General features: G+C 34.9%; 1 protein-coding gene across 4 annotated transcripts in view; it reads right to left on the reverse strand.

Moving 5' to 3' along the window:
* Nucleotides 1-25911, reverse strand: part of RAB3IP (RAB3A interacting protein) — a 44393-nt gene that overhangs the window by 14905 nt on the left and 3577 nt on the right. For 3 of the 4 annotated variants that reach the window (XM_032854834.1, XM_032854833.1, XM_032854835.1), the window contains 3 exons: nucleotides 14596-14871; nucleotides 13601-13859; nucleotides 3570-3665 (listed from right to left, as the gene is read on the reverse strand). In XM_032854834.1, the coding sequence (XP_032710725.1) occupies nucleotides 3570-3665; nucleotides 13601-13859; nucleotides 14596-14846 (606 nt within the window). In that variant the 5' untranslated portion in view covers nucleotides 14847-14871. Of the gene's footprint in view, nucleotides 1-3569; nucleotides 3666-13600; nucleotides 13860-14595; nucleotides 14872-20776; nucleotides 20909-25911 lie in introns of those variants that run through there. The other variant, XM_032854831.1, reaches the window with a different exon arrangement.

A 25911-nucleotide genomic window follows, 5' to 3' on the forward strand; every position in this document is an offset into this window, starting at 1 on the left:
CATATTCAATCATACTCCTCTCACTGAATATACACATACACACAATATATTTTAGTGAGACTAAAATATTTTTGTACTATAATAAAAAACTTAGTATTTACTATTGACTTGCTTTTTAAAACTGTTATTTTATAATTATATAACACATTATATTACTGTATATATGTAACTTGTAAGTATGCTCTTAAAACAGTGCCTACCGCATAGGTAACCCTCAATAAATATTACTTATTTTCATCATAATAAAGGTACATGCTTAAATTTTTCTTTTACAGATGGAGGTACATGATCTCAACAGACGTTTGGCATCTCTTGGTCTAAGTAAGAAATAATGATGGCTTGTAAAGTGATATTAGCAGTTTCACAGTAAAAAGGCAGATGCATTTGCCTTACATTCCAGAGTTAGTGTCACGAGATTTTCCTTGTGAACGTGGGATAAAGGAAAGGCCTCAATGAGGACTCCTTTTCTGTGGCCTGAGACAAAGTACCACTTATGATTTCACAGTACTTAAAGCAAGAGTCAGGGTTATGAATTTGAATCCCAACATTGCTCCTTAATCTTTTATGCCTCACTGTCTTCGCAGATAAAATGAGCAATTTGTTCTATATGTCTCATAGCATTATGAAGAGAAAACTCGGCATATCATAGACATTTGCTAAAACTGGCTGACAAAATGTAAAAGAAAAAAATCTTAAGGCTACCTTTTTTTTCCCATGTCAAATGAAACTACTTTGTAGAGCATTCTTTCACATTCTTTTACAACTACTTTGTAAAGCATTCTTCCTACTTCATTTTTATATTATCTCAAAATCTGAGACAGGTGGGAATATATATACATACAAACATACATAAAATTTTCTATTTCTTGTATTTGATATTTTAAGACCCAACTTTGCTACAAAGTTAATTATATTCAAGATTATTCATACACAACAAATTCCTAATTTGAATTTACATGTTAAGTTTATCAAAGCTGTGCATATTGTGTTTATTCAAAATAATCTTTAATTCTTAAAAAACTATATATACATACTACCTAAAATACAAGCAAAGTCTTTTCATAAGACAATGGTAAACTGAGATCATGAATACACAACAGACCACAGAAAAACTTCTAGCATCTTTTTACAAAATTCATAAGTGGTCTGAATACAATTTTCTTCATTACTGAAATCATCTTTTGTCAGTATAACTTCTTTCTCAGAAAGTATATACGGTATCAAGGCTATTAGCCATTGTCAGGTCAGAGAAAGATCAGGAGTTCCAAAACTTTTTTTTTAAGATCTACATTTTAACTTATTGCAAACACTGCGTTTCTGGTCCTTCACATTCTGCTATGGAGAGGGAGAAGTTTCCTCTCATTTCTTTTCTTCCTACTTCACCTAGCAGAATATACGTGCAAGTGCAGACAAGAGAAACTAAGCAGGGCTAAAATTACTGGTGGGCAGGTGAGAAGCTTAGTATATTTGCTTTCTTCTAGTACCCATATATCATTTACAAAATTCTCTTCTGGCCAGACAACACTGGAAGAAAAAGTCTAAGGTTTCTACTACTTCTACAAACAAAAATCAGTAAGTCATACAGCTCTTATCCTCTAGTCTTTGATGACTAGCTAACAAAAAATAATAATAAATCATATATAATAATAATAAATAATAATAAAATAATATATATATAATATATAATAAAATAATAATAAATAATAATAAAAAAAATGACCCCCAAAAAAGAACACAGGGCAAAGGGGCATGGAGCAGAGGAAGCATGGAAAATCCACATCTGAAGAAACCCACATGTAACTTGTTTACAATGTTTACAATGTTACTTGTAATGATAGAAATGGAATATGCAATTGGTGGGTTAGGACTCTCATGACAATGACCATGTAAGTTAATATGAAAACATGTTATTTGAGGAAAAAAATACAAAATATATTAGGATTAAAATTATGTAAGAAATTATGCATACTTCTAAAACTGAAATAGATGTTGTATAAATAAAAATAATATAAGGGGAAAAATTTAAAAATTTTTCTAAAATTTGTTACTACACTCGAACTTTTAAAAACAAATTTTTAGAGGAAAAAAATAAATTAGTACTATTATCTTTTTAAGATTTTATTTAAGTAATCTCTACACCCAACAGGGAGCTCAACTTACACAACCCTCAGATCAAGAGTAACATGCTTTACTGAATGAGCCAGCAGGCACCCTAATTAACAATGATAATGGCATTAGTCATTCCAGTAACACACCAACCTTTTTGAATAAGGAACCATTTTTGGTTTTGTTTTTTTTTTTCAAGTAAGCTCTTTACCCAGCATGGGGCTCAAGTTCATGAACCCAAGGATCAAGAGTCGCATGCTCTACCAACTAAGCAAGCCAGGCACCCCTGAATAAGGTACTTTTAAATGCTCAAGGTCTTAACCCAAAAGCGGCATTCTATAACAGTGGTTCTTAATCAAATTAAGTACTGTCCTCTTCCCATCCAAGTTTACAACTTGAAAAAGCTGCCAAAATGATCAAGCAGTATGACTAGCATTTTGGGGCCAAAACCCAGTATGATGGTTAATATTATGTGTCAACCTGACAAGGCCACTGGATGCCCAGGTATTTGGACAAACATTATTCTGGGTATTTCTATGAAGGTGTTTCTGGATGAGATTAACATTTGAATTGGTAGGTTAACTAAGGCAGATTGTTCTCTCTCCATAATGTGGCTGGGCCTCATGCAATCAGCTGACAACTTAACCAAAACAAAAAGGCTGAGCCCCTGGAGTACTAGCGAATTTTTCTGCCTTCAAACTCCAAGTGAGAAACATCAGCTCTTGTTGGGTCCCAAGCCTGTAAGCCTTGGGACTAGAACTGCATCATCGGTTCTCCAGTTCTCGGGCTTATGGACTTGGACCACAACTACACCATCAGCTTTCCTGGGTCTCCAGCCTGCTAATTCACCCCACAGATCTTGGGAATAGCCAGCCTCCATAATCACCTATGCTCATTCCTTATTATCAATCTCTTTTTATATACAGTATATGAATATATACACATCTTACTGGTTTTATTTCTCTGGAGAACCTTGATTAATACATTAAAAATGCAAAACGACAATGTCAATGGCACCCCACTTGAGAAACATGCTTGAGTTGAGCAGAAATTGTGGTCCTGTTGGCAGCCTGGAGATAAACAGGTGGGCCTTCTAACAATCCTCAAACCATCATCTATCAGAGATCTACCTCAGGGCTTGCTATCTTGGTTGTAAGTCATATTATAAGATTACCCTAAAGCAGCCCCTAAATACTTGATAAAAACAAAATTAAAATTTACCTCCTTTCTTTCTACATAGACATTTTTTAAACAACCTGATACTGGTAGCCCACAGAATCTTTTCGTTTTCCCATCATTTTAAGTTGTAGACTCTACATTTCTTGAAGATTAAATTTTTCTTAGATGACTTATAAATTATGTGTGAAGCTAAGCATATCTTTTCCAAGACGCCCTCAAAAAACAATTCTATCAATATATAAAAATCAAGATGTTGCTCTTGGCCAAGACGTAAATAGACCAACCTCAAACAGACTAGCTGTGAGTTCCTCCAATTCCTGTCCAAGTTGATCTCGTACTTTAGAAAGCCTCTCACACTCTTCATCTTTTAACTTCAGTTCCTATGAGAAATCGATCATTTTATTTTGAATTTCCATAGTATGAAGTTAGATTCAGCAGACTATATAATCTTTACTAATAAAATTACAATATATTAATAGTCCCCTCCTACAATGTTCACACTGAAAATGTTTATTTAGCACTTGCTATGTGGAAGATAATCAGGCAAATCTAAAATTATAAATAATTCTAACTCGCATATTAAATTTTCATGTTTCTTTCATGAGACATCCAAAGATTATGATTACATATTACACGTGAAAATAAACAATTAAATGACTTCATTCTTTTTTCCCTTTTCTCTGAACATACTTATTTCCATCCAGAAAGGAATTTAATTCCATTTATCCATTTCAATAAAAATTCAGTGGGTTTTTTTCATATTTACTTTAAAATTTGTTCACTTACAGATAACTTTAAGTACCATATGGCAATTAGTCTAAAATTTCCATTAGGAGACTATACCCATTTAGTACTGCAACCAGAAGCAAATGATACATATTTGCACTTAAAACTAAGAAGAATGTAAAGGACAAGATCACACCCTCATTTCTATGACTTCTCAAAAGGTATCAAGTAGATGCTTTAAAAATATCTTTTAAGATGTAAATAACATGCAATATCTTAGACTGTGAGAGAACGTGGCTACACTGCCAACATGGCAGTCAGCAACCATGTGGAAGGGACAGCAGGAAGCAGAAGGGATTATAGAGGTATCCTGTGAAGCCTCAGGATCCAAAAATTATTACATATACCCCAAAAGAGAGGACTTGACCCTAATGGAAACTGGGAGAACAAATATGAGAACAAATGGAGAAAAAGGAAAAGGTTTCCACAAGCTCCAAGCTGCAGGTGGAGTACGAAACCCTATTTGCAGTCCTGAAGCAGCAAACAGCACTGTAAAGCCCTCAACTCTCAGGGAACTGCAAAGCATCCAGCAAAGAGAACCTTGAGGACACAGCCCACCCCAAAGGAAAAACTCATGAAATCTGAAACCAAATTGCAAGACAGGAATAATGGAGACTGGCAGAGAAAAGGCTCAGACAAAAAAAAAGGAGAAAGAGGGTGGCAAGGTTCCAAAGCAAACAGATCACAGAAGGTAGTATAAAAGTATTTTTCTTCTGTTTCTATAAATATCATCTCTAGACATAATGTTATATCTGTAAAGTTTGTAGAGACACAGGGCTAGAGGAGAAACCCTTCTTGAATGAGGTTTACCCCAGAGAGACAGAAGAGGCTACAAAGATAAGACAGTAACAATGGAAGGGAAAGCTCTTAAACATAAAACTGAGAAAGCTTCTTGTCTATCCTACTCCTTCACAAGAGCCTCCTCCTAACAGTCCAGGGAAATCCAACCCATTTAAATATGGAAAACAAACACAAATATGTGAAGCTACCATAATAAAAAAAAAGTTAGAGGTAAAGCCAGGTCACCGTTATTAGTAAAGACAATCAGATTGGTATTAAATGTCAATAGCATTTTATGCTAGAAAACAACAGAATAACATTTTGAAGATACTCAAGGAAAAAATGTGAAATGAGGATTTGATATCTAGCCAAAATGTCCTTCAAGTATAAGACCAGAGACAAAGAATTATAAACTTATACAACTTTAGAGAATATCTCTCATATAAGCATGATTCAGGGATCGAGTAAAGAACAGAGATTCATATAATCCAGAAGAAGCTGGAGAAGCTTTAACACTAAGGACTGGGGGTGAGAAACAAATATATTTCACTATAGAACTACAACTAAAAGATGGGCACATCAAGGGAATGAAAAGACAAGGCACAGACTGGAGAAAATATTTGCAAAAGAGTATCTGATAAAGGACTATTAAAAGAAATATACAAATTCTTAAAACTCAACAGTAAGAAAACAAACAACCTTACTGAAAGATGGGCAAAAGATCTGAACAGACATTTCAACAAAGAAGGTACAGAGAAGAAATATACAGTGAAAAAATATTTCATATTATATGTTATCAGGGAAATGCAAATTAAAACAATGATATACACCGATTAGAATGACCAAAATCCAGAAGACTGACGACACCAAATGCTGACAAGAATGGGAAGCAATAGGAACTCTCATAATTGCTACTGGGAATGCAAAGTGGCATAGCTATTTTAAAAGACAGTCTGGCCGTTTTTTAATCAAACTAAACATTCTTACCATATGATTCAACAATCACACTCCTTACTATTTACCCAAAGGTGCTCAAAACTTATGCCTACACAAAAACCTGAACACAGATGTTTATACATTCATAATTGCCAAAACTTGGAAATAACCAAAATGTCCTTTAGCAAGTGAATGAATAAACTCTGGTACATCCAGACGATGGAATATTACTCTGCATTAAAAGGAAATAAGCTAACAAGTCATAAAAAGACATGGGGGAAAATAAATGCATATTATTAAATAAAAGAATACAATCTGAAAAGGTTACATCCTGTAGGATTCCAACTATATGACATTCTAGAGAAGGTAAAAGCATGGAAACCATAAAAAGAGGTCAGTGGATGTTAGCATTTAGTGAGTGGGGAAGAATAAATAGAGAATAGAGGATTTTTAGGGCAGTGAAACTATTCTGGATAAAGCTGCAATGCTTGATACATGTCATTATAGACTTGTCAAAATCAGTAGAACATACACAAAGGGAACCTTAATATAAACTCTGGGCTCTGGGATAATGATATGCCAATCTAGGGGTCATGAATTATAATAAATGTACCATTCATAGTGTTGAGAGGCTATGTTAGTGCAGGGACAGAGTGAATGAGAACTCTGTACCACCCTCTCAATTTAACTATGAACTTAAAACTTCTCTAAAAAATAAAGTCTATTTTTTTAATAGGGATAAAGCTGACAAAACAATTATTCAAATGTTATAACTTTAGGAATATAAAAATAATACACACAAAATATAAGAGAAAATGAAATTGAATTCACAAACTTCTTAAATACTAATGGGAAGTAAAGGATTATAACTTGAGGCACACAACTCAACTAGTATAAACTAAATATATCTAAAAGCATAGAGATTAACATTGAAATAACAGTCTGACTAAAACCAAATGATACGAGAAAAACAGTAACCAGGGAAGTTTAGTATTGCTTATGGCAGGAGACAATGGCAGTATCTAAAGAAAGACTAAGATATATATAATTACAATATAGTATATATATCTTTGATTAAAGGAAGATAACAACTAGAATGGAAATCAAACCTTCCAAAATACCAAAAAGGAGGAGGACACAAAGAAAACGGAGCAACATAGGAGAAGGTTGTATACATACACAGCAGACATTTCAAAGTTATGTGACAGAAACAAGCCCAAATGTAGCATGTTTATCAATAAATGGGCACAGATGCAACTCACCTAATTAAAAAGAAAATGATTTTCAGATTGGCTTAAAAAAGCAAAATCCATCTCTAAGCTTTAGATTAGAGACATACCTAAAACAAAGTGATCCAGATAGATTAAAAATAAAAGAATGGGTGAAGTATACTAAAAAATGCAATACAAATAAGAATCTGAATCATATCAGACTAGACAGAATACAGGGCAAAAATCACTGAAAACAAAAAAACTTCATAATGCTGAAGACTACAATGCAAAATGAAAACTTTAAAATACTAGCAAATGCAAAAACACAGGTAGTCCTAAACAAAGAGGAAGAAGGACGTACCATGTTCTTGAGTAGAAAGATACCATAAAGATACCAGTTCTCCCTGAGTTAATTTATAAATCTATAACTGCATAAATTTAATGCCAGGTTCTTTCAAACACTAAAATTTCACTATTTTATAATTACATATGAAAAATAAGTCAATTCATTCAACATTTCCTACTCTGTGGTCACTATGGTAATTCTCAAGCTATGAAACCAAGTGAGATACTGCTCCTTGAGAAATTTGCAATCAGAGCAATACATATGTCATTCAGGAAGACAAAATTTGTGAATAGCTCCTCTACCAAAGTGGTATAAACCTCACCTTAAATACTAAAAGCCCTCTACAATATGAGCTCAATTTCCCTTTTCAGAGTTTTCTTCCTTGATCCATATGCTAAAGCTAGTATGTTTTGCAGTAAAGACAAGAAGGGATGAACACCACAAAAAAGATAATACCAGAAAAGTAGGTTTATGGCCCATCCTAAAAAGCACTGGCTTAGAAGTCAGGACGTCCTTTAAAGACAAGGGGAGATTATCTCAAAGGCCATGAGAAGTCACTGACGGATTTTACACAGGATAGTAATCAGATGTGCAATTCAAAATTGTCATTTGGAAGTATGGTGAGGTAGCTGAGGTTTAAAAAAAAAAAAAAAAGATTAGAGACAAGAAAAACAGTTCACTGATTACTGTTATATTTTAGGCAAGATACAAATTTAGAGTGGTTGTACTGGAGAAAAGAAATTTGAGAGATATTCAAAACACAGAACTTCAGGACTCTGTTTAAGTATATTCCATCAAATTTAAGACTATGGTTCTTAAGATAAACATTTTTATATCAAAAGAAAAAAAATGCTGTCAATGAAACGATTTGATTTTTTTTTAACTTAAAATGTTCATTTTAGGGGCCCCTGGGTGGCTCAGAGGGTTAAAGCCTCTGCCTTCAGCTCAGGTCATGATCCCAGAGTCCTGGGATCAAGCCCCGCATCCGGCTCTCTCTTGGAGGGGAGCCTGCTTCCTCCTCTCTCTCTCTGCCTACTTGTGATCTCTCTCTGTAGAAAAAATGGATAAAATCTTTAAAAAATAAAATGTTCATTTTATAATAAGAACTCTTTAAAGCTGATTTTTTTAATATACCCTTCTGTTTCAATGTCCTATCGTAGTGAGGTCATTTTTAAGATATTTAAGCCAATAATTAAGACCAACAAATACAGAACCCAAATCACACAATTCAATTGAATTAATTACAATATGAAAAACTATAACCAAGTTCATACACAAGTAGGCAATGATGAGTGTCACGATGGTTAGTATGGGGAAAAAATGTACAATTCAGATTCAGTGAAACATGACCATGTGATACATGTCTTTTCTTCCCAACTAATAAACATCTAAAGACAGGGTCAAATCTGATTTATTTTTGTCCCCTACAGGGTCTTGTACAATGCTGTCAGTACTAGGACAGAGAACCATGGCCACAGTTAGTAGGACCATGCGGAATATGAATTTGACACAGGTATGTGTTTCTGGGTGACTTTATTTGGCTGCAAGCTATTCCACTGATTTTTATTTTCCAAGTTATTTCATTCTGTTTTAAGAAAAAATAATTAAAAATTGGAAGTAACACATTATACCAGTAGGTATCACAAGTAGCAAATACAAGAATCAACAAAGGAGTTTATTAAAAATGCATATCCTAAAAAAAAAAATGCATATCCTTAAGCCTCAATACAATAATTTTTATTTCAGCAGAATCTGGGGTAGAGTCCAGGAAGCAACATTTAAATAAAGGTAAACTGAAGCCCAATTTCTACCTCAGAAGTCCAACAAAACTGGTATTCAGCAATGCCCTGTGGAAGGGCAAATAAGTGAAGAATACATCATCTCTGGCATCCTTGCACCTCAAAATCAGTGATCACACGGGTATTCCCCCTATCCACAGTATGGACTTGTTGCTGGGAGTCCTGCCCAGCCAGGAACTACACTTCCCAGCCCACCACACACCTAAGCATCAACAGAAAACTGGTTTGCACCAGTGGAATATGAGCAGAAGTTATGTGTCACTTTAAAGACAAGGCTTTGGGGCGCCTGGGTGGCTCAGTGGGTTAAAGCCTCTGCTTTCGGCTCAGGTCATGATCCCGGAGTCCTGGGATCGAGGCCCGCATCAGGCTCTCTGCTCAGCAGGGAGACTGCTTCCTCCTCTCTCTCTGCCTGCCTCTCTGACTACTTGTGATCTCTGTCTGTCAAATAAATAAATAAAATATATTTTTTTTAAATAAATAAATAAAGACAAGGCTTTTTAGAATGGTGTGTCTTTCTCCAACCTTTCTTTTCCCTTCACTTCATTGGTTAGATAGAGAGAACAGTAAAATTCAAAAAGACTACAAAGATCCAAGACAGAAGAAACACAGATCCCTGAATTATTTCATAAAGAACTGCATATCAACAATGTGCCTCTGCCATAGAATGCTCAAGAAATAAAAATTAACTTCTTTTAGGTAAAGTCACTAAAATTTAGGGGTTGCTTACTAGCAGCTAGCATGTCCCTAACTAGTATGTGTGTCTATTCTATAATAATGTAACTGTATACATATGTATAGATTCATTTAATCAACAAAATATACTGAGAACCCATTATGTGTTCAAAATATAATGATGAGCAAAAAACACATACAATCTTTATCCTCACGAAGTTCAAAATTATTGGACCATGTGTGTTAAGTGTATGTTTTTGGGTTAGGGTTAGTAGGATGGTGCAGAATAAACAATACAAACAGAAATAGAATTTTGACTCTGAATCAAGATAGAGTAACAAGGGGACGCCTGGGTGGCTCTGTGGGTTAAGCCACTGCCTTCAGCTCAGATCATGATCCCAGGGTCCTGGGATCGAGTCCTGCATTGGCTCCTTGCTCAGCAGGGGGCCTGCTTCTCTCTCCGCCTCTGCCTGCCACTCTGCCTGCTTGTATGCTCTTTCTCTCTGTGACAAATAAATAAATAAATAAAATAAAAAAAAAAAAGTAACAAGGATCACATTCATAACCCTACCTGACATAACTAAAAAACTGGAAAAAATACATAAAACAATTTTTAAGACACCAGGCACCCAGCAGCAGACAGTGATCCTCCAAATATGTGAAACAAATTAGGTGAGTCCTATAATTTGGCCAAGCTTATCACTCGAAAAGAAGAAAGCATTATTAGGCAAGGATTAAAAGAGTTATTAAACTGTATTTCATATGTTTGAGAAGCTGGAGGAAAGACTGAACTTATTAAACAGAGCAAAAAATATTAAAAAGACCCCACTCAAACTTTCAGAGATGAAAACCACAATGTCTGAGATAAAAAATACACTTTATAGGATTTACAGATTAAATCTACTGAAGAAAGGAGGAGTGACACTGAAGAAAGAGACAGCAACAGAAACTATGCACAATGAAACACAAACAGGAAAAAAAAGATTAAAACATAAATGAATAGAGCATCAGTGAGCTGTGGGACAACTTGAAGCCGTCTACTGAATATGTAATAGGAGCCTGGCAGGAGAGCAGAGATAGGGGAGGTAGGTAAAAGTTTTTTTATGAAGTAATAGCCCAAACTTCCCAAATTCGATAAAAATTAACAAACTACAGATTCAAGAAGCTCAACAAACCTCAAGCACAAGAAACATGAAGAAAACTACACCAAGGTACACCATAATCAAAGTCTTTACAGCCAGTGCGGGGAGGAATTTTACATCACATGCAGAGGAACAAAGGACAATGCCTCACTACTTGTGAGAAACAGTGCAAGCTAGAAGACACTGGAGCAACATCTTTAAAGTACAACAAGGAAAAACTATCAACCTAAAATTCTTGACCAAGTGAAAATATCTTTCAAAAACAAAGATGAGGAAAAGATATCTTTTCATACATAACAACTAAAAATAATTTATCACCAGCAAACATACACAACAAAAATGCTAAAAGATGTCTTCCCAGTAGAAGAAAAATGATTATCAGATGGAAATCAGGATTTACATGAAGAAATGAAGAGCAATGGAAATGGTAGCTACACCAGTAAATATAAAGATTCTTTTCTTATCATCTAAATCTCTTTTTCAATGCAAAAAATAGTAACTGCACTGCAAAGTTTAAGCCTATGAACCAGTGAAACAGACTATGACTAGAGCACAAAGGCTACAGACAGTACACTTTTGTAAAGTCTTACATGTGAGGTAGCATAACATCATCCGAAGGTAGACACGAATGAGTTCAATATGCATACTATTAAGCACAGCAAAGATATATCGCTAATAAGCCAAAGGAGATAAGATGAGATCACAAAAAAAGTATGGAATTAATCCAAAAGAAGGCATAAAAGAAGGAAAAAGAAGAAAAAGGAATAGACGGAACAAACAGAAAACAAAACAGTACAATGGCAGATTTAAACGAAACCATATCAATATCACATTAAATGTAAATGTTTTAAATACACCAATTAAAAGGCAGAGATTACTGGAAAGGATTTAAAAAAGCAAAACCTAATCATGTATCACCTGCAAGAAACTCACTTTATATACGAAGAAAAAAATAAGTTAAAGGTACAAGAATAGAATGATGGTAACTATCTGGTCTCTCTTAAAAGAATAATCAGAATAGAGACAATGGCTATAGATAAAATTTTGATTCATAAGTTGCTAAAATTCAAGAAATATTTTCATATTCAAGAGGTATTTTCAAGCCTTGAACTCTAAGTATTAATACTATACTATACCCTTCATAATTCACCATATGTATGTGTTCACATATCATTATTATTTCAATTACCTCAACAGGACCTCTAAATACAGCACATTAAAGATTTCAAAAGAAATTCCCAACTTGACCTAAGAAATTAGTAATTTGTTCTGATTAATAAAGAACCACTGATTTATTCTCAATGATGGGTATATATGCTCGATAGTTTACCTCTAATATAAACTATGATTTCACTTAATACAGTATATTAAAACAACAGTCAGATCCAGATGACAGAAGCTGATTACAATCACATCTCACCCCACCCCCTACCTTTGGAAAAACATAAAAGACTAATGATTTTTCTTTTTGATAAAATATTTAATCAAAAATATTTTAACATATCTGCATAGCTATTTAGTTATCAACCATTCACTGAAGCATTAGTAAGAAGACATATATGCCAGGCATCATATTGTATTATGCTAAGCACCAGGGATCAAAAATCAGTGTTACACTCTTAAGAGACAAGTATGGTAGCAAAGAAGGTGGGAATATATGTTTGTGAAATGTCCTAATATGCTAAAAATTACACATATAGAATGTCTTATCCTCTCAAGTTTCTAAATGTGAATTAGTTCATTTGACCCAAGTTGTCAAATTTATATAGAGTTGTTCACATTATTCCTTTACTGTATTTTTGACATCTGCAGCATCTGCAGTGATCTGCTTCATTCCTGCTATTGATAATTTGTCTTTTTTTTTTCAGTCTTGTTAGATGTTTGTCAGTTTTGTTGATATTGAGAATCAGCACTTTGTTTCATTCATTTTCTCTAGTTTTTCAATTGTCAATTTCATTGACAATTGAAAGTGCTCTTTATTGACAATGACATTGCTCTTTATTACTTCTTCCCTTCTGGTTGCTCTGATTTTGCTATTTTTAGAATGCTGATTTAAGACTTTTTCCTTTTTCTAATAATAAATATTTGGTGCTATAAATTTCCCTCTGAAATTTAATTACAGTCACAGAAAAAGAATAAGAATAGCCACAAACTTGGGAATAGATAGCAGAAACTTTAAAGATGACCAAATGGGAAATAAAACAAATTACCAAGAAAAGAAAATTCTCCAAGGTAAGATACAGAAAATATTCAAGCCCAGCTGAATGCCAAAGGTAATTACTACCAAACAATTCCCCAAAGTAAAATGACTTGGACTAAATGACTTCATGTGAAGGACCATAAAGTCAACCACACACAAGAAAGGGAAAACCCACACATGAAACATAACCCACCAATTTGGTATGAATGATGATGTAATAAGACAGGGAGCAGGCAATGTAGGCAGTGCGTACTCTCAGATGAGCTTCTTTACTATTCCATTATTTTCACAGTTGCCTAGATGCTGCCCAACAGGAGCTAAGGCTGCACATATGGGAAGGTAAATGTAGAACTGCAAAGACTTCACTGGGGTTGCCCCATGTCATGAATACATCTTACTTTCAACTACAAAACATGGAAAAATAAAGCATCTTTTTTGCTTACCCTCTGAGCTTTTGCAAGTTCTTCTTTTAATCTTTCATAGCCCTTTTCTCTGACTTCCAAAACAGATGGGCTTCGTAAGCGGGACAAACTATCAGTACTCAACCCAAAAATATCATCGCTGCCATCACAAGCCTCTGTTATAGTAGCACCCTGTAAAAACTCCCTCTCTGCATTACAGTTGTCCTTTCTGGTAGTTAATTTAGTTAATCCAGCTGTGACTCCAGAGGTAGAACAAGGCGCTGGATCTGTAACATGGATGCTATAAAGGAAAGTTCAGAAAACATCAGTATATGCTCACACAGAACTGGCATAAACACAAAGGTCAGAACTGCACTATCCAATGCGATAGCCACTATATTTAATAATAGCATTAACTTAAAAATTAACTTATAAATTATTAATTAACAATTAAAATCAGTCAAAGCTAAAGCTAACACATTTCAAGTCTAGCAGCCACATGCAGCCACTGGCTATCACATTTTCATCATCACAGAAAGTTCTATTTAATAGTCCTACTCTAGAATGGGGTCAGCAAACTAAATGCAGGCTAAATCCAGCCTGCTACCTGTTCTGCAAGGCTCACAAGCCAAGATTTATTTTTACATTCTCAAATGGTTAAAAAGAAATTAAAAAAATCAAAATAATAATATTTTGTGGCATAAGAAAATTACATGAAACTCAAAATTCAATGTCCATACGTGAAGTCTGACTGGAGTTTATTCATTTACGTATTGTCTGTGGCTGCTCTCATACTTTAACAGCAAAGCTGAATAGCGGCAACAGAGACTGTACGGCCAGCAAAGCCTAAAATATTTACCACCTGGCCCTTCACATAAGAAGTTTCCTGACCCTTGCTCTTGAACATTAATATGTATTGCTCCTCTTCATGGACAAGCTTATTCAAATTTTCTAAAATAGTATAACTTAAGGCAACCAAACCAACTGTCCATTTGTTTAACATGATACTCCAAAATACGGATCTTGAGATTTCCTACCTGATACTAGATATTTCTGCACAGTTTAAACGTCTGGGGGATGAATACACAGGTTGCGTGGGAAGGTCGGAAACATCTAAAGCATTAGCCTGAATTGGGGCAGAGCACAGAGTTGAAGGATGTGGCCGATAGATGACACTTGGTGAGGTAGTCTGCTCCTGATTTCCTGATTCATACACACCAAGAAGGTCTGGAGAAGTAGGTGAAGCAAGGTTTACTTCATGGAAGCCTTCTAAGGGGTCATTAGCCATAGCAAAAGCCTCATCATAAGATAACCTATGTTAAAACAGAAAGCAGGCAGTTATTTTGATAGTGACATTTAAAATTAAATAAGACACATAAGTTTTAAAACATGTCTAATAATCCATATAAAGTATAAACTTAAAAGAACAAAGAAAAAATACCATAATCATTTAACATTTATTAAGTGACCTCAGAGTATAAATATTACAAAAGGCAAACAATGTGACTTGAAATGAACTTGCAAGTTATAGCTAATGCTGTTAAACTGAGTAAATTAATAAGTACAATGAGGAAGAAATAAAAGTTTGCTTGATATTTTTAATCAATGTCTATCATATGACATTAGAGTAACTAAGAGAGGCAGTAAAGATATGTACACATGCTTGGAATGAGATACATACATTACACCATACAGCTGACACTCAGAACACAGGGCTGGGGCACCAAATCCCCACATAGTTGAAAATCCACTTATAACTTTTGACTACCCAAAATCTTAACTACTGTTAGCCTCCTGTTGACCAGAAACCTTACCAATACAGAGTCAACTAACATGGATTTGATACTTATATGTATTATATACCGTATTCTTAAAATAAAGCTAGAGAAAATACTAAGAAAATCGTAAGGAAAATACATTTACAGTACTGTATTGTATTTATCCAAAAAAATCAACATGTAAGTGGACCCTGATAATTCAAACTCATGTTGATCAAGGATCAAATGACAATTTCAAATTTAGGTAAGAGTTGCAGAGCTTTTATGTACCTTTCACCCAGATTATGAAACTGTTAACATTTTGGACCATTTGCGAATGGGTTTTGCGACACGATGCCCATTACTGCTTAGTATCTCAATATATATATCTTCAGCACAAGGACATTTTCCTTTCTGACCACAAAACCATCAAAGTCAGGAAATTAATACTGATCAATATGACCATCTAATCAACAGGCCCCAGTCAAATCTCACAGACTGTCTCAATAATGGTCTTATTTATAAGTCTAGGATCCAATCTGGGATAATGTGCTATCTTTCCCTAAGCCTTAAATTTCTCCTCTGATGGGGTAAGAATGGGTATGACAACATTTTCTCCATTCTCCAGGCTGCTCTAAGGATTAAAAGAGATCAATCATATAAAGTACTTAGTAGTGTGCTGTGTACTTGGCACCCAGTATGGCCTCAATAAACATTGTTACTATAGTCAGCCATTAACAATAACATGTACACTTCAGTGTTTCCATAAGGAAAAAGTATTTCAAAACTACTCAATTATTTCACCAAGGTTACATTAAAACTAAAAAGTATACCCCTCAAATTTTTCACTTGAAGAACGTAAATCTTATAAACCCTTTATTGATTTTCCAGTGTCTACAGAATAAAGTCAAAATTTAACAGCCTGAAAATCAAGAATCCAAACTCTTTTCCCAATTTTTTCCTTCCCAGAATAAAAATGTGCTAATCACTAGTGATACCCTCCCAGAACTTCCCAAATTCCCAAACACAGGCCCCAATGTAACTCCTAATTTCTTTATAATACAAAAAATTTCATTCATTAAGCTGCAAAATTCTACTCTTTCATATCCTTAATAAAAAGGGTTTAAAATAAGACAAGTAGAGGGACACCTGGGTGGCTCAGTTAGTTAAGCATCAGCCTTTGGCTCAGGTCATGATCCCAGGGTTCTGGGATGGAGTCAGACATTGGGCTCCTTGCTCAGCGGGGAGCCTGCTTCTTCCTCTACCTGCTTGTGCACATGTGTGCTCTTCCCCAACCCCGACAAAAAATAAATCTTTTAAAAAAAATAATAATATAAGATAAGCATTAAACAAAAAGGCTGTAGTAAAGCTGGGAAAGGAGAAGCGACCCAATATTTATATTCTTTCAAAAGTACAATTACAACATGTCACAAACCTTCAAGGTTATATATATATATGGACAATGAAAACTGTATCTATTAAATCTGCAACTGCCAAATTTCAAATCCAATCAATGTTTTCTTTGTTGTAGCAAACAGTCTGAGTCCTCAAAATAAAACTAATTTTTGTTTTTTCACCCAAAATAGTCAATTGTTAAATGAAAGATCATATTAACAAGGAATGTAAGGTATTTAATACTCAATTTATTATTTTCATCCAAAAGAATATTATTCATTCATTATTTATAATACAGACAAACATACACCAAACATCTAACCCTGAAAATTTCATTTTCACTTGAATATAGTTTACTAATCCATTCACTTTTGAGGAGAAAATGGGTTTTCATTAAACTCTGACATTTTATCAGTAACTATCTGATACTTCCTTTCATCCATCCCACATACTTTTAATTCACATCATTACCCTTACAAGTTCACTGAATCATAGAATGTGAAAGCATTTGCATTTCTAGAAATGCAAAATGGTAAAAACTTATAGAGGAAAATTTGACAATATCTGGCAAAATGACATATTCATTAAACCAACATGTCCATTTTCAGGGCTTTATCCCAAAAATAAACTAAAATAAAGAAGAACAGATACATGCATGATGCTACCAACATTAGCAAAAGACCGACTACAATCTTGTTATAGCAAAAGCTGAATGAGCTAATGTACCTCCTCATAATGAAGCATAAGACAACTGTAAAAAGAAATAAATACTATCTACATACCGCTATGAAGGGATCTTGAGGATATACTGACAAATTAAAAAACAAGATAAAGGGGTGCCTGAGTGGCTCAGTGGGTTAAGCCTCTGCCTTCGACTCAGGTCGTGGTCTCAGGGTCCTGGGATCGAGCCCCACATCGGGCTCTCTGCTCAGCAGGGAGCCTGCTTCTTTCTCCCTCTTTCTCTGCCTGTCTCTCTGCCTACTTGTGATCTCGCTCTCTTGTCAAATAAATAAAATCTTAAAAAAAAAAAACAAGATAAATAACTATGCACAGGAAGCTACCTTTTACCTAAGAAAGGAGAAAATACAAATTTATTTCTATGTACATATATAATTGTAATTGTATATGTATATATGACATATAGATGTATTACTATGTATGCAGACTTATATTTTAGAAGTGGAAGGATAAACCAAAAACTAATAAAAACTAATAGAAACAGGACATCTATGGGAAGAGGGAGAGAACAGGAGGAGGAGACAGGTATGAAAGCTAGACTTTTCCAAATGGACCTTGTCTTATAGATTTGAATTTGAGCTTGGAACCATGTAAGTGATAAAACAATACTAAATTTTAAAAAAGAATCCCTAAATATAAAACAAATAAACTTAGCTGTGTATTGAGATAGTAGCTTAACAACATAGAAGAGCTACTGCAAGTGGTTTTAAAACAAAATTGTACACACTTAACAAATATATTCCAAAGACCAAAGAATGTGAAAAAAGCTGTTAACTATTTTCAGTGATCACATTATTAATGTTGCTGTCATAAAACCATTATTTATAATATTAAGGAAATAAGTTATGTTAATGTCATTCCAAATTAAGATTTTCAGCATATGAGAAGAGATACAAATGTAAAATCAAAGAAGTAAACATTCTGAAGTTCTAAATATGAATCCATTAGAAAAAAAAATTCTATTAGAACAAAATAATTCCTAAATTTATCCACTGAGGTGGTAATAACAACAGTAACCGACTCAGGGGCAATGAGTAAGTACCCCTTGTGCCCAGCGAAATACCATTTTGTACCAAAAAAAGAACAAGGGCTCCTTAGAGAAATGGCTGATTTCCAGGCCAAGCGCAGTAACGTACAAAAAGACCCTGGAACATCCTGTTATACCAGGAAGCAAGAAACTATCAAAGACTATTGGAGTGGTATCAAAAGGATTCTCACTAACCAAAGATAGGAAAATCTGAACATCAAAAAGATAGTATCTGTAAGGAACCAAAACAAAAATATTTTTAAATCACTGAATTCATGATTCATTTAATTTTATTAAAAATAAAAACAAAATCGGGGCACCTGGGTGGCTCAGTGGGTTAAAGCCTCTGCCTTTGGCTTGGGTCATGATCCCAGGGTCCTGGGATCAAGCCCCATATCGGGCTCTCTGCTCAGCGGTGAGCCTGCTTCCCCCCTCTCTGCCTGCCTCTCTGCCTACTTGTGATCTCTGCCTGTCAAATAAATAAATAAAATCTTAAAAAAAAAATAAAATAAAAACAAAAAAATAAAAACAAAATCTCACTGGTCCCCTTTGATGGGTGCTAGGGAGTCAATTCATTATTTTGAAAATTGGTATAATTAAAGAATCAGGTACAAGTAGGAACTAAGGAGAAAGACAAAGCCCTTGGAAGGGCTTTTTGGGCATGTCTAAGGTATGAAAGCCAAGCCTTTATGGAGAATACAAATATGCTATAAACTGAAGTAAAAGTAATGAACATAAAATGCCAAGTCTCAAAGAGAGGTGGGTTTGAATCCTGCTTCTGTCAAATTATTGGGCCAACATGTGCCTAGGTGTCCTCATCTGGAAATCTGTGCCTGGGCTCTTTTGTTTTGTTTTGTTTAGCAAGAAAGAATATGTTCAAGCAGGGGTCACCAGGGGGAGAGGGAGTGGGAGAATTCCAAGCAGGCTCCACAACCAGCGTGTACCCTGCTACAAGGCTCAATCTCACAACCCTGAGATCGTGATTTGAGCTGAAATCAAGAATCAGGTGCTTAATCAACTGAGCCATCCAGGTGCCACTTATGCTTGGGTTTCCTACCTTTCATGATGAGAATGAAAAGAAACACACGTAACACTTAGGACAGGACCTCTGGTCAGTGCCTCTCCCTACAAGGTTTTCATTCTGTAGGATACATTTAAACTTTGTTCAAATTCAAGTCACTTCTGAAAAGATTATTTTAAGGTTAAATTCAGTCCCTTTTTCAAGCATATGCAATTTCCATAAAATGTAACTTAGCTGGTAATGAGCCACCAATCACACTCGTCTGAAAATCTTTTGCTCTTTAAAATATATGGAAGTTTTAAGAATTACTTCATATTCAAAGTTTTTATATGAGTAAAATAAGCTGCTATTTTTAAGCAGTGTTATTTTTTGCATCAAGTAATGAGTAATTCAAAAAAACCTAATTTCTTCTGGAGATTATCCCAATTCATAAACTAAACCTGTTAAGGAGCACTACCAATGTGTGAAAAAGGTTGACCACATTAAATTCTTATAGGTGAACTACAGCCTATTTGGTTTTATTATTACTGAATTCTAAGCAATAAAGCTGACATTGAATTATAAGGAAAAGTTGACCAAAACAATTTACTTCTGATCACCCGTATGTATTTCATGTTATTTTTTCTTTCTAGAAGTCAGTATTATCATAGCAAAAGCAACAGTCAATGTTTACTGAAAGTTAACTATGTGTCAGATACTGTTGCTAAGAATTTCACATGTATTAACTCATTTAATGAATGCCTAGAGAAATCCTAATAACATGTCGTAAAATTCTTTTTTCTAATTAAAATGAATTTGCTAACTGAAAATACAAGGCATCTTTAGGATAACTCAAGAAATTAAGATGAATTGCTGGTACAATATTTTCAATTAAAAACTGAAGCACTTGAATAAAATTGATATGCATATATAATTTAAATGAAATCAAGAAACTCAATTTATATTAGTCCAAAATTAGTAGTCCAAAAGAACAAATAAAATCCATTTTCCCACAAAAAGCACATTCCCCTTATTTGATTTACTTAACAAGTGAGAAACAAAGGATTTACTTCTGGGGGGTAAAAACACTTTAAAGCCATAATCTTAATCTTTTCCCATATCAATTTAATATCTGAAAATTAAATAATTTTAATTCAGTATGTACTACAATTCCTCCAAGCACACGCTTCAGAAAGTAAATAATTTCCAACGCAGGAGGTTATATGCATCACAGCAGAACAGAAACAGAAGTACCTGAAGAAAAAAGGTAAGGTTTTAGTTTTGACCAGCCTCTAACTTATACACGCAAACTTGGGCAGGACATTAAACTTCTCTGAGCCCAAATATCTTCGTCTGTTTAGTGATGAAATTGGACCCAAAGATCCCGAATTTAAGGTTGTAAGTGTATCTGTATGTGAGAAGGAAGACCAGGGTCTGACAACCAGTATTTGCTACCTCCCCAAAAACCTTGTACTCTGGAACTGGACTGAAGTCCTAGCTCAATCAGTTACTAACAACTTGACCTCAGAGCTCTACTAAATTTCTCACCTGAAAAAATGGGGGTGTGGTGTTAATAACTGTACTGATCTCATAAGGTTGTCTGAGCATTAACTCAGACAATACTCATCAAGGGCTTAATACCATGGCTGCCACTGACCAATTAAAATTCATTATTACTAATTATAATGATCTCTAAGGTATCTTCTAATACTTGCCAAATATTCTGTCACATTATCTCAGCACAAACATCATCTTCATCAAAGAGGAAAAAAACCGATGGTTGTTTGGTTTGGTTTAAAAATATTGTTAAAATTACAAGTGTATTGTTGTAAATGTTCCTCAACAAAGCAAACACTTATACTGTACACCCACATCCTGTATTTAACAGGCATAGATGTTTACATATGTATTATTTTCCTCTTTCAATTTATTGACAGACTGCTGGAGGATGGAAAGCAGGGAGGAAGGTCCAGATGCTTTTATTAATTCCCAAATGACTTTTTTTTTAAGATTTTATTTACTTATCTGACAGACAAAGATCACAGGTAGGCAGAGAGGCAAGCAGACAGACAGGAGGAAGGAGGCTCCCTGCTGAGCAGAGAGACGGATGGGATGCGGGGCTTGATCCCAGGACCCTGGGATCATGACCTGAGCCAAAGGCAGAGGCTTTAACCCACTGAGCCACCCAGGTGCCCCCCAAATGACTTCTTAATTTAGCATGAATTTTGGAAGAAACAGCTTCTGTCACTAAAAATTAGGTTGCTATTCCAATAGTGTATAACAAATTAAAGTGTTACAAATCCCAACAATTCACTTCCTTAAAAACCACTAACATTTAAAACATATTTGTTAAATACATTTTACCCATATACATTATTAGTGCATTTAATAAAATTTTTTTATCAATAGTGTTTATTCTATTTAGAAAGGAAGAACGATTGCCAGCTTACATCTCCTTAGGGAAAATCCTGGCACCAAGTTCTAAGAATGGCACTATGAAAATGGACTGAAGAGACAGCGCACTGCTTGTTGTGAGCCACTAAATGGTTACCGTGGGGGCTGTGGGGAGAAGGGTGGGAGGAAGGAAATATTTCAAGGAGAGGAAAATACAAGTTATTTTAGATGCTGAGTAGAAATCCAATAGGTGGACAAGGCAGGGCAATAAAACAGGACAGTCAGGGAAAAGTGGCACTAATGAAACAACAAAAGAGAGAGTGACAGAAAATCAGGCTGGAAAAGCAAATATGTGACAGATTAAAAGCAGCTTCGTTTAACATGGAAAATGCTGCTTGTAGTTTATCCTGAGGAGATGGTCAGATCTACACTTTAGCAAGTACAGATACACTGTACTGCAGTCATTAGAAAAAAATGACTCCTAAGGCCATAAGGACTTTAGAGAAAAGAGACTAGAGGCAATTGGTTAAGGGGTTATTGCAACAGGCTAGCCAAGAGGTTACGAGGGTCTGATGTTTGTTTGTTTGCATACTATGTTACATTATTCACCATACCATCCTTCATTAGTTTCTGATGTAGTGTTCCATGGCATGATTCATTATAACATGAATGAATCAATATAACATGATTCATGTTATATCATTATAACACCCAGGGCTCACTGTCAAGGCCATACCTCCAAGACTGGAAGGGATGGAGATACACATATACATACATAAATACATACACACACATGAAAAATATTCGAATAGTGTCACCTATATTTATACATACGCATACATTCTGTACATATGACATACACACATATACATAGTATACATTATTCTAATTATTCCTCACAGTATCCCTTTGAACTGGGATTCTTTTTTTAACAGAAAAAGAAATAGGCTCAGAGAATAATTAATTTTGTCAAAGTCAAATGGTCAATAAATAACAGCTAGGATTCAAACCCTGGTGTGATTCTGCCACCTGATTCCACTACATCCAAGAATCACTTCAAAAGGAAAACTGAATGGGGGGGACGAGGCAGGATTCAGAGAAAGGGTAGGTCAAGACAGAGGCTCTCTAAGACAGGTCTCACTCAACGAACCACGAGTGAGTGAGCATTCTGAACAGAGTACTGTATACTCTCTGAACCCTCATCTTACTTCCAGGAAGGCAAAACTAATGTTTCTCTAACACACAGCTACTGAAATGAGCATTCACTATTGCCTTGAGTTCTGTTTTCCTATATTTTCTTTGCTATCATCATTTCTTCCTCCATTTAGCTGCTATGTGGGATTAAAATACTTATTCAGCCTCTTATAGAACTTGGGGATGGGCATGTAAGTAGAAATAAACAGAAGCTTGATTTTATTATTGTGGTCTTACTGTTATGTGAAAAATATGGCTATTTCATACCAAGGAATTACTGTTAATTTTTTAAAGTGTGTAACCATATTATAGCTAATTGCCCTTCATTGTTTAAAAAAACATACTGAGATATTCACAGATGAAAGTATACAATGTCTGAATTCGCTCAAAATAATACAAGAAGGGGAGAAGTAGATGTAACAGGACTGACCCTTCTTGCTGACTCCTGGGCTTAAATGATAGGAACTCTGAGGTTCACTACGTTTTTGCATCTACTGATTTTATTTGAAATTCTCCACAATTAGCTTTCAAATTTATTCAAATACTATATAAATAAGGGGGAAAATATTAATCATTTTTTTCACTAACATTCACTAAACATTTTGATATTAACAAAAAAGATCACATTTGTATTTTAAGAAGCGTCCTGTGTTGGTAAGCGTAAATTTAATTAATAACCGAAGGGAAAAATTAATCAGATGGTCAATCAAGCTACACAATCTTTCCACTCTTACTAAAACAGAGCACAAATTAAGTTGCATTTACCAGTTCTACAGGATGCAAATGTGTTTTAGAGATGCTAGTTATTGCAGATTCTTTAAGGATTTTCAGAAAATACTCAGAACTTAACAACTGGCTTACTAATACTGTATTTAACTACAAATCCTTAGAAAAGAAATATAAAAAACATTTTCCAATAGTTTTCTTAATAGCGGAAGACTCCTTATTTTGCATAAGAATATATGTTGACACACAACAGGCACTGAGGTGTATATTCTTTGGCTAAATAAACAGTAAGAGTCTTTAGAGAGAGAATAAATAGCAAAGCAGAAAGAGTACAGAGAGTGATTTCAGGCTACCTTTGTTTCAAAAATATAGATATAACAGTAAGCACCTTGGGAGAATATCAAGACTAGAGAAACCGAGTTTTTAAAATGTTTGGGGATCCTGAGCATTTTATCAAAGTAGTTTTAGAAAACCTTCCTTCTAACTCAGATTTTGTCATTAACTAGCTGTGCAAACTTGCACAGGTCACTTAATTTCTCTGGACCTCAGTTTCAGAGTCTATAATGGGTGGCATTACCCCACATGCCTGTATCTGACGAAATCAAATGGCTCACCGGTCCGTGTAAAAATGTTGCGGAGACTGCAAAGCACAACACAAACGTGTGCTATCTGTAAAAATCTAAGGAATACACAAAAGTGAAAATCTAAGGGGTCTTATAAGCAGAAGGGATCCTTATTTGTCTGATATAAAAGGGAAAACAGGGTTGTTGTTGTTTTTTTTCCTGAGGTATAAAGTTCAAATACAATTCTCTTCCTAAAAGGAAATTAATACACTTTGACTTATTTTGGATGATTTTTTTATATTTGATCCTGATCTGTCAACCTAGGTGCTCCCAACAAATACTTTAATAACATTATCCAAACCCATCATATTACAATTCATTTATTTAATTAATTCTAAGCTATCATCTATATGTTCTTTTAAGCTTCTAAGGTAATCTCATTCTTGCATAGTTTCTTTATACCAGATTGTCAATCCATATACGTAGAATTCTATCAACTTCCGTTATAATTATGTTTACAACCCTGTTCTTTTTTTTTTTAATATTTTATTTATTTATTTGACAGACAGAGATCACAAGTAGGCAGAGAGGCAGGCAGAGAGAGAGGAGGAAGCAGGCTCCCTGCGGAGCAGGGAGCCCGATGCGGGGCTCGATCCCAGGACCCTGGGATCATGACCTGAACCGAAGGCAGAGCCTTAACCCACTGAGCCACCCAGGAGCCCTACAACCCTGTTCTTAAGAACAAGAAACAAATCCCCACAAACTTGAACGACTTCAAAATTTTCCATTCTCTTCCTCTGATCTAAGTAATCTCAGCTAATGGCTACAGCTATCTCATTTTCTGCTGCCAATATTCTAAGATAAATCAAGATTACTTTTTCACTTTTTTCTAACCATGACTAGGTAGAATTTAAGCTTATGAAACTACCTCATTTAGTTGTAAGTTGAAAGGGAAAGCAGAAGAGAAAAACAAAGATAGCAAGTTAATGCTAGCTGCTGGAAGTATATCCTTCCCTTTCTTCCCTTAGTCCCCACAGCTCTTACTAAGAACACACTTCCATTACTGCTGCTAGATCAATTTCAATATATCGTAATATTCTTCCACTGACACCCATCACTACACAGCCCAGTACCTATGGGTTCCAGGCCCAGTGCTAAAGCTATAAAATGGGGAGTAGGATGACTTATGCCCTGCCTTCAAAGCACATGTACATTAGAGGAAGAGAACACACTGTGAAGATTTACAAGGCAATATGAATACCAAAACTAATGAATACCAAAAGAGAGGCATGTACTCAGTACTCTGGAAGCATAAAAGAGAAAACACACATGCGCACACACGCACACACAACTACTAGCTGGCAAATCTAGGGAGAACAGTAGAGAAAGGGAGGAATTAGCTAGCAAGGAGTTTTCAAAAGCTCAGATATTTTATTTTTAAAATACCCAAGTGTGTTTAAGTAATTAATTTAGTAACAATTTACTGTCCTTTAATGAACTACACCTTAACCAAAACTCTAAGACAAAGCTTTACACTTGAAAAAGCGTACTCCCTCAGA

The sequence above is a fragment of the Lontra canadensis genome, unplaced genomic scaffold, assembly GCF_010015895.1.
Source record: "Lontra canadensis isolate GAN:19392208 unplaced genomic scaffold, GSC_riverotter_1.0 scaffold9, whole genome shotgun sequence".
Classification (NCBI taxonomy): Eukaryota; Metazoa; Chordata; class Mammalia; order Carnivora; family Mustelidae; genus Lontra; species Lontra canadensis.